Genomic DNA, 10466 nt, shown 5'->3' on the forward strand with positions numbered 1-10466 from the left:
CAGTACTGTCCTTCTGACTGGGATTATAGAATAATAGAATGGCCTGGGTTGGAAGGAACCCTAAAGATCATCTTGTTCCAACCCCCTGCCCTGAGCAGGGACACCTTCCACGAGATCAGGTTGCTCAGAGCCCCATCCAACCTGGCCTTGGACACTTCCAGAGATCCAGGGGCAGCCACAGCTTCTCTGGGCAACCTGGACTAGAACAGTCCAGTCCCTCATCACCTTCACAGGGAAGAATTTCCTCCTAATATCCAACCTAAACCTCCTCTGTTTCAGTTTGAAGCCATTCCCCCTTGTCCTGTCACTCCATGCCCTTGTAAATAGTCTCTCTTGATCTGTCTCCCTTCAGGTGCTCTCACTTCCCTTTTGCTTTGCCTTTCCAAATTTGGTGTCTCAAGCAAAACAGCACACACTAATATTTAGCTTTCCTGACAGAACTGGCTTCATTTCCTTCCTCTCTTCGCTCACAGCTGATCCTTCCTTCACCCACCTGTTTTTCTGTTCTTTTTTCCAGCATCGTGTATCTCACATCTTGGATGCCAATCTTGTCCTAGTCCTTTCTGAGGGCTTTCTAGTTGAATGTGACACTGCCTCAAACTTACTCCTCAAAGAGGACGGCCTGTTCACCACTTTGGTGAAGACTCACAAGTAGACTCTCTCAGTCCACACTGTCCACGAGACTTCTGGCTCTTTGGTAGTTATTTTTACCTCTTTAGTTTCCTTTCACTCTGCTGCCTTTCTGCTGCACAGCCCCTGAGACGACAGTGCAAGAAGGTGTTCATTGTATGGTTCCTGGGTTTGTTTAATTCCATGACTATTTATGCTAAACATGGGTAACAAAGCTTAGACATTGAAACTGTCACATCAAAGGAGCCCAACCCATAAAGTGATCCCTGACTTTCAGCCTGTAAAGAGAAACATCCCACTTTTAAGAATTCATCCCATCTATACCTGAGTGGGTGCATTCACACAAAATTAAACTCAAATTGGTTTCATTCCTGTTGCCCATGGGGTTAAACTATTGCCTGGAGCACACTCAAATTATATCTCAGATAATTCATTTATAGAAGGGGATAGCCCAGAGGGAGAGTAGGCTGGTGGGGTACAGAGACCAAGGAACAGAGCAGGATGCTCAGCCACCTGGCAGTGCAGGCGTATCCAGGATGTTTCTCATCCATATTTCCTTAGGGGAAGATGTATTTCAAGGATACCATAGGATTTATTCCAACAGCTGTACTGTCTATAATGGCAATTAGCATTCAAAGGTAAAGTGCATACTTAGTATTTTTAGGTTTGGTGGCCCAGGCTGTAAAGTAATCTGGCTGTAATCTGGACATCAGATTAAAGATAAAGTGCAAGGACCTATTCCAAATACAAAGGATAAACAAGGATAGCCTTTCCCCAGCTTGCTGTGCCTGGTATTAGGCCCGTTAATGACCTGCAGTGGGAATTATCAAAATGAAAACTTGTGTTTGCCTTCCTTTCGGGCAGCATCGGGTTCACACCATCCTCACTGCAGACCTGGTCATCGTCATGAAGAGAGGGAACATCTTGGAATATGACACACCTGAGAACCTACTTTCCCAGGAAGATGGCATCTTTGCTTCCTTTGTCCGGGCTGACATGTGAAGAAAGCACATGATGCAATTTAATAGCTTATTTTTTAACAAATGAAACGCGAATATTTTCTATTCAATGTAACATCACTTTTACTTTTTTTGTCCTTTTTTTAGAGCTTCTTTCTTCACACTTCCATCTTCCAAAATAATAAAACCTATTGCAATACATGTATGCCTTGAAGCAATAAAAATGTCACTTTATTCAAAGCTATTAAAATTCACACGCACACACACATGCACGCACGGAGGGAGGAGTTTTTGCTTCCTGGGAATCTGGCATTTTCCTTAGACTTTTTATTGACTTTATTGTCTTTTATAGAGAGCAAAAGAATGCACTGATCTTATAAAGTACATATGTTAGGCTGGAACTGGCAACTGAATCGTGCACTTTGTCAAGGAAACGAGAGGTTCCCCAGAAGCATTCTGTCCCCAGAGGGGAAAAACTGGGAAAAAAAATCCAACCCCTTAAGGCCTGGGGCAGTATGCTGCATTCCAAAGGCATAAACTTTGCTCTCCAAGTTGTAGGGTAGGAGCAGTGAATGAGGGAAAGGAATTTCATCAGAAACAAGGAAATCCTTCCTGTCCTTCACTCCAGTCAGCACGCTTTAGTTGCGACAGTGCTATTTTCAGTGCAATGATGGCTTATTCCTACAGTCAGTTCTTCCTAAATCCATATTAATTCTGCCAGCTTTCATCAACAGAGATTCAAATCATCTTATAAATATGCATGCTTTGATAGGCTTACAGAGGAATTTTGTACAGTATCTCAAGCTTTTGTATTAAAATTCATCTGAATTTATAAACTTGGTATTAGCCAATCTTTTAATCATGCCCACTATAATATTCTACTTAATTAGCCAACCACTAATTGTTTTGTATGTCTTTAATCCTTCATGTTATTTTTTTTATCCTGGGATAACCTTTTCCTTTACCCATTTCTGGCACATCTCTGCATCAGATCTAGTACAGGGAGGTATGATTTTCAAATTATTACTGTATCTTGAAAAATTAGGTGAAGTTAGATAGATATTTAGCTCATGCAGGTTTGGAAAGGTTGCTTGCACTTGACTAATACACATGGTTAAATCCTGATCCATGTCAACTCCATGTAAATCTCCAGAAGGAGTTTCACACACATATTTTCAAAGGCACAGATGAGACATCAGCTTCTGTAACAGTATTCAATGTGATTCTTATTCACCAATTGCTACAAGATTTAGGAAGACCATGAGATGCACTTAAGCCTATTTTTAGTGCAATTAAAATAACATAAGACACAGTATTTGGCCCCAAAAAAATGCAATGAATTTTGGAAAAGTTGTAGGACTTAAAATTGGGATTACATTTAGTCTGGTAGCCTAATAATTATACAGTGGATTATTTCTTTTATTGATTTTTGGAGGTTTTTTTTTTTTCCCTCTGAACTATTGTAAATAAAAGCTGTGTGACACAACTAAACAAAGAAGCTCGGTCTTGAACAATTTATGAGGGGAAGTACATCTGTGATTTCCCTGTCTACTGCTGTGAAAAGTTTTTCTTCTCTGCGTTGACCTTTGTCATACAAATAAAATAAACTAAAAAAACAAGCAGATGTTTGCAGCGGAAGCACATATTGTTGCCCAAATTTCACAGCCAGAAGACTAAAGCAGTTCTTGATATAATTTCACTGTCTTCAGTGAAAAGCTAACTGGATTCATTGCTCTCAGACTCAGCCAGTATGAAGTACAAAAAACTTTGTTTATCTGCGTATCTTTGATGATGATGCAATCCTGATTTATTTTAAGCATTTATTTGAAGTAATGCCAACTAGTTCAGTGAGATCCCAGTTCCCACTACATTAAATAGTTGCCTAGGGTTGTATGAGGTATATTTAAGAGAGGCCAATAATTAGCACCTCTTTTCTCTTACATTTGTCCCAGAGCCATTACAGGTGTAAGAAGCACCTTTCTTGCTCATCCGGAGCTATAGAAGTTGATGCTGCCATTTAAACACATAGAAAAGAAAACATACTATGGGATGAGAAAAACCTACCAGCCCGATTCCTTCATTTTGAGGGAGGAGAGCAGGAATGTTGGCCTTACTGTTAGGTTAACCATGGTCAAAGTGTTTGGTAAGCAGGTTTAGAAAGCACAATATGATTTCTAAAGCAATTAATCCTATTCAAAATAGACAAATCCAAACAGAGTTAACAAAAATAATCCATCTGCTGTAGACATATGAGATCTCCCCCTGTTATAGCTGCTGTGCACGTGATGGTATAAACTCACCAAGGGCTAGGGTGAACTTTTTAATGTGTTTTTCTCTAAAAGAGGAGGGTGTTGCCAACTGTATCACAGTTGTTTTGTTACTAAGAAGGGTGTAGAAGTGAAATTGGAAACAAATTTCTTTTGATTTAATGTAAAAGTCTGAAGTGGGTCCCGTTTGGGAGCAGTTTCCTTGGGCTGTGGCATGTACAAGGTAAAGGAAACATCAGCCTTATTCTCTTCCACAGCATCCTCACCTTTTTCTTCACCATCTCCCTATATCACACCCACTTCGAGGCTCCTGCTTGTATCCTTGAATGCTCCTCATTCTGCCTGTGCCCTCCCACTCCTTCCTGAGTTAGCCTCCCACCCTCTGCCCCATTCCTCCACTCACACAGCACTGCACTCCCTCTCCTTTCCCCCTGTCTTTCTGCCATAACACCCCTCCCCTTCAGGGGAACACTCAAGTGCCATGTTTTGAGGTTGGTTTGTTCCTCTAAGCATTAAACTAAGCCAGCTTTCATTACCCAGATATTATGCACTAAGAACTATGAACTTCCTCCTCTTGCGAAGGAGCTTTGAATGCAAACACTGACTGGGTGCACATTTCTTTAACTATGGGCAGAGGAAAATCATCTCTGTGAGAGAGCCTTAATTATGTTTCTCATCTCCATTTCTTATTCTGTTAACTGTTTCTGTGACAGAAGCAGCAAAGTAGAAGGATCACTGAATCATAGAATCACTGAATGGTTTGGGCTGGGAGGGACTTTAAATCTCATCTCATTACACCCCCTGCCATGGGCAGGGACACCTTTCACTGTCCCAGGTTGCTCCAAGCTCCATCAAACCTTGAACACTTCCAGGGATGGGGCAGCCACAGCTTCTCTGGGGAACCTGTGCCAGGGCCTCACCACCCTCACAGCGAAAAATGTGGCCCAAAGAATTTGGCATCCCATTATGTGTAAAGCCTATGAAAAAAGTGATCACGTAGAATTATGTTTTCTTAAAATTCAAATACAATTTTGAATGTGGTCAAGTTCCAACTTCTTAAACAATAAATTGTTTTATTTAATTAATTGTGTCCTTTTTGCTTCCTAAAGCAATGGCTGTCATGCTTTGTTGTGAAAAGATGCCGATACCTTCACAGACCACTTTGCTAATGTGTCATGAGAAGCTGAAGGACACCTAACACATACATTTTATACAAGCTTTTTTAGATATTTTATCACAAATGGAGATATAATGCACTTGAGGCAAACAGACACCTTTGTAAAAAAAGCTGTGGACAGGGGCCATCTCTCCATTATCGTGTTTCCATTATCTGGTGGAAAAAGTTGGAGCATGTTTCCCTTGGAAGCACTATAACCCAGTGTGATACTGCCAATCGAAATGTGTTTGAAAACATCTAGTGAAACCACAGCGTTACTTGTAAAAATCTCTTTGGAGCAATGATTCTCCATTAAATGTGTTTAAAAGCAAAAATTAACTCAGCATACTTGTATCCTCAAGTAGTATTTTTGAAAGCTTTATTTAAAATCAAAATACGTTATGTAAATTCTCTGATATAAATTCCAGGATGGCATGTGAAGAGCTCTTTAGTTTCTTTGGAAATAAATCCTTTCAGAGGCAAAACTAAGAGAGCACTGAGAAAAGTCTGAAAACAAAACTGTAAATCAAATTATTCATTGCCACGCAAACATCCCAATAATTTCCACACTGGTTTTTTACTGCCTTGTTTTCTCTCCACTAGAATTGACCTGTGAGCCGAACTGTGGGGAAAGATTAACAGGTTTTCAAATTATCAAATAATTGTTGGAAGGAAGAAGTTCTCTCTAACAAATTAGCAACTTGTTGATGTTGCTTTGGCAGGACAGCTGAGTGTATTGGCTTGTGTGAAGCCATGGAGTTCAGAGAAGCTTCCAAATGTAATCCTTCAAGAGAAAAGAGATTTTTAGAAAATCTACTTACTACAGTTGCTATTAATTATTCACTATTAGCAGCATTTGTCTGCTGTTACACACTCCCCATGCAAACTTAACAGACCTTCCTGGTAGGGGCTGTTTATTTCTCTAATATAATAAGACACATTCTTAAGAGATTATAAACAAGAAGTCATTTGAATATTTTATTCTTTTTAAATAAGTTTCTCTTTGGTGTAATTGTCATTCATCACATGCAAGATGCCTTCTTTTATTTTCATGGAACATGGAGATTTTCATCCTATGAAGTACTATATAATAATGCAGCATTCAGCTCACACGTTGCACATTTCACTGCCCAGTGCATTCATTCCCATGTATGTATATTAGTCTGGTTTATATACAAATACATTACATGGTTATACAACTTTTGGATTAAAGGTATAAGTAAATAATGAACGGTGTCAGCTAGGACTGCCCATAAGAGTTCCTCGTAGCTATTCCCCTGACATTTCTTAACTCTCCCTTTAATTTACTTCAGGGGTTTCTGGCTACATCCATAAATATCACTAAAACGTCCAGTAAAATATTTAACCATGTAACTAAGAAACTAATGCAGCTCAGTGTAAATGACATGGTCCAGAACCACCACCCTTCAGGATCACAGTTACAGATGCCCCAAAGCAGCATATTCTTTCATATTTAATGGTTACATGTGTTTTTATTCTACTGGCCAGATTAGGCCCTTACTCCTTCAGCAGTGTGACCATTAGATTTCTCCATCAGAGGCAGGAACCTGAGGTTTTAGAGGCTCTGAGTACTGCAGATTTTCATGGCTGAATCGTTTGGGTTTGGGGCCTTCCACTTCTCCAGGTCTCACCACAGCACCTGAGATCTGAGGGCTTGGAGTTGCCAGTTATTCTGTGACACGATCTTAAAATAAGACATGGCATGTCTCTTCCATCAATGGCATAATGTTGGTTTAACCCTCACCCTGCAACCAGCAAGAGATAATCACTTATGGGAAAGGGGTCCTGGAAACACAAAGAGGGAAAGGCAAAAAAATTCCATTTCACAAACCAGAAGAAAAATAAAAATCTCTTTCAGGTGGTAGTATGGCCCACTGAGCCAGTTCTGGGTTTCCCAAAAGAGGAGAAAAAATTCCATTATTCTCATCTTAAGCTGAAGCCAGTCACAAGCTTTATGGTTGCTGTTGCACAAGAGGAATAAGCACAGTTTGGACAAGGAGATGGAATGAAAAGCCCTGCCCTCAACACCTGGCTTTGTTCCTCCAGATACCACCAGAAGAAAAGGAGAAATGGTAGCTCTAATTTATCCCAGCAGTAGGAGTTATCCCTCTCTTAGTTTCTGGTTTTTTGCTGTGGGGAGCAGCTTTACCTGTTCCTTGATCCAACCTTTAGGCTCTACCTACACAGCCAAATAAAATGGGAAAAATGAAACTGCCCATCTGTGGGAGCATCCCTGTATCTAAACTCACAGCTATCCCAAAGAATCACAGAATGATTTAGGTTGGAAAACATCTCCAAAATCATCAAGTCCAACTTTTTAGCGAACACCACCTCATCAGCTGAGTGCCACATCTAGTCATTTCTTGAACACTTCTAGGGGTAGAGACTCCACCACCTCCCTGAGCAGCCCATACCAACGCTTGACCACCCTTTCAGGGAGGAAATTCTTCCTGAAAGACTTGGACAAACGACTTTGCAGTGGAAGATGTTTTTAAAAAAATTGGGTATTAGACATTTTGAGATATCATTTAGTGAGGAAATCCCTGGTCCACAGGAGTTAAAATCCAAATGTCATTTGGAAACTTGAGAAGAGACTGAGCAGAAGGAAGAGGGCAATGACACCAAGGAACGTACAGAGCTGTGCCTGGTCACTGAGGAGCAGATTAGCAGATCTCACTCTGAGACTCTCTTGAGCTTGGGAACAGCTCAGACATTCAGAGAACTCTTGCTGTTTTGAGTATAGTTTGTTTTTTGAGTGTAGTTTTTGAGGTAGCCCTATGAGGGAAAAATGGAGGAATGCAAGAGGAAGACACCATTTGATGCCTCCATCTTTGGCAAAGGGTGGGAAGAGAAGCATCCACATCTCCACCACCCAGAGGAGGCAAAGAATTCACATGTTTACTCAGCCTATTCAGGAACTGCTCTGGCCTGTAAACTCAGAAATGAGAATCATCATTAAGAGATGGATCAGCAGCCAGCTCTTCCACAGAAAAAATATCATCAGAGAAACAGCCAGTGAGTCAGAGAGGGGAAGAACCCAGGGGACAGAACACCCCAGTGAATTGGCAATATAACTTATTGTAACCATGTCCAACCTACCTGGAAACCAACTTGCAGTCTTTCCTTAGTTTATGGCATGGGGAGGCAAATAATCCCAAAGTGGGGCTCCTCTTCCCAGAGCCTCAGAATAAACTCCTGTCCCAGGAAAGGGCATGTAATAAACAAACTTCACTATGCAACTTATATTGGATGAGGGGCACTAGTTACATGTATTTTGATGATAAAGACTATTTTTGTCCTGCTGCTCCTGCATGAAACAGGGAGAAAAAAAAAGAAAAAAAAGGAGCTCGTTCAGGGTAACAGATGCCCTTAGTTTGCAGTTTCTGCTCTTTCATGTTTGATGGATGTCCTGCCAGCTCATCTGGGGAAGAGTTCATCCACGCTATCTGAGTATGGCTTATCGGCTTTGTGTGTCTGTGGAAGCCTCTTTCTAAGTGCATGACATCTCTGGAAGCCTGCAAAGTCATCCTATCTCTAAGCTAAGATTAGAATTTCAAACAAAACTTATTACGAAGCAGGATTTTCTGAAAGGGCTGCACACAGCTATAATGTGGAAATTTCAGATTCATGTCTAAGCACGTTATTTAATCCTTTTTTTAGATAGACATAATTGTAAAGTGATATTTACCGTATTATCAGTAACCCTTGTGGGTGGAGGGGAATGAAACAGCAAGGAGGAGATTCATGAAGGGCCATAACAAAACTGGACCCAAACTTGCCATCAATTCTGATCATGTTTTTTTCCTGAAAAGGCTGTGCTCACAGCACTCAGACACTGTGTTCCCTACCAAACGGGTTAGGAGACATTTTAGGATATTTTCCCAGCTATTACTTAAATCTCAGACTTAAATGTGCATGTGGCAACCAAGCAAGTATTTTAAAGGTCAAAGGGGAATGTTTTTAGTAGCTGTCACTCTCCAGAGCATATTCACGTGCTGCAACTTGGAGCAGTGGATGCTCTGCTCAAAATCATGTGTAGTGCCCCTGATCATCAAACCCCTGTGGTCATGGCCCAGCAGGCTTCCTCAAAGCTCATCTGCAGTGTAAGCAGGGAGGAAGGCACCTCCTCCTGTGAGAAGGAAGCTCTTTCAGTAGAGAAAGGTAGGTTAGCAGGGAACACATGGGGCTGAGAGCTTGCAGGGGAGTCTGACAGTATCAACGCTGGCAGCGGTTTCTGTTCCACCTGACCAGCTTGAGGAAGGTTGCTCCTTGCTCCCACATGCCCTCAGAGATGGTTTGGATCCACTTTTTCCAAGCTAGCTGCTGATCCACACGCTGATTTTATGCCACACAGCCGCAGTCACTGCCAGAAGAGATGGTGTGATAAGCAGCAGCTGAGGAGCCTTGGCTGAGAGAGAAGGAGCTGAGGCTGAAAACAGCCACACAGGTGTGTAACGCTCCAAGGTGCCAAGTAAATAAAATCACATTTCTTGGTGTTTCTGTGTCCCTGTTTATAAAGCTGTGGCTTCCAAGAACGTCAGAGGAAACTGTGCAATTGGACATGTCACATGAGCCAATTTGTGTCGGAAGCAAAGTAATACAATTCAAGGACCTTATGAAAAGTGGGGGGTGGGAGGTGTTCTCTGCAGTTCCCAGGGAGTTCTTTATTTTTTTAATTGCAGCAAGCAGCCATCCTGGGGAATATCAATCTTGTTTCTAGCCTTAGTGTGGAACAAACATTTCATAGGAGCTAAAAGAGAGAAAGGCAGAGGAGAAGAATAAGGAAAAGAGGAAAAGTATGAGGAAAACGGGAAAAGGGAACAGATTTGTTTTTTAATGTGTATTAAATCTGTTATTTCCAATAGTTACACCCAAGTGAGATGCACTTTTGGAGGTTGCATCAAAAAAATAAGTCAGCCCCCCTAGAGCTGTCCCTGCCACCCCATTTGTAGCAGGGTGATGCTCTGAGTTCCCCAAGCCCAGCACAGGAAGTTTCAGAGCTGGCACCAAAAGGCTGATCCTGCAGATACCCACCTGAGTGACTTTATGTATTTGCACTCTGGTGTCTGATTAGAATCTAAAGGTATTTGGTTTAGATCCTGAGTTTTCAGATTGCAGCTTCTCATTTGCCTAAAGTTCATTTCACACACCAATATTTAGCTAATTGCCTAATATGACTGGGGCTTTGTGTGTGTGTGTCTCTTCTGGGTGCTGGGTATGTGGTACTGGCAAAGGACAGTGCTAGAGAAGTTTCCAGGAACCACTGATCTATTTAAAGCTGAGCACGTGCACGTGTTCAGCAGCAGGGTGGATATCTTCAAGCTGAGGATTACACTGCCTGTCAAATGTGCCTTCTCAGTTTTTCCAAGCCTGAATACACTTAAAACCTTCCTGATGGCAGCAGGCCTGTCAAACCTTTTCTTCTCTAGTTTA

General features: G+C 41.5%; 1 protein-coding gene across 11 annotated transcripts in view; it reads left to right on the plus strand.

Moving 5' to 3' along the window:
- Positions 1-1794, plus strand: part of ABCC9 (ATP binding cassette subfamily C member 9) — a 68946-nt gene extending 67152 nt beyond the window's left edge. For 9 of the 11 annotated variants that reach the window (XM_027660705.1, XM_027660708.1, XM_027660710.1 and 6 more), the window contains 2 exons: positions 518-697; positions 1495-1606. In XM_027660705.1, the coding sequence (XP_027516506.1) occupies positions 518-655 (138 nt within the window). In that variant the 3' untranslated portion in view covers positions 656-697; positions 1495-1606. Of the gene's footprint in view, positions 1-517; positions 698-1494 lie in introns of all 11 variants that reach the window. The other 2 variants (XM_027660707.1, XM_027660711.1) reach the window with 1 other exon arrangement.
- Positions 1795-10466: the final 8672 nt, after the last annotated feature.

The sequence above is a fragment of the Corapipo altera genome, unplaced genomic scaffold, assembly GCF_003945725.1.
Source record: "Corapipo altera isolate COAL_440 unplaced genomic scaffold, ASM394572v1 239, whole genome shotgun sequence".
Taxonomy (NCBI): domain Eukaryota; kingdom Metazoa; phylum Chordata; class Aves; order Passeriformes; family Pipridae; genus Corapipo; species Corapipo altera.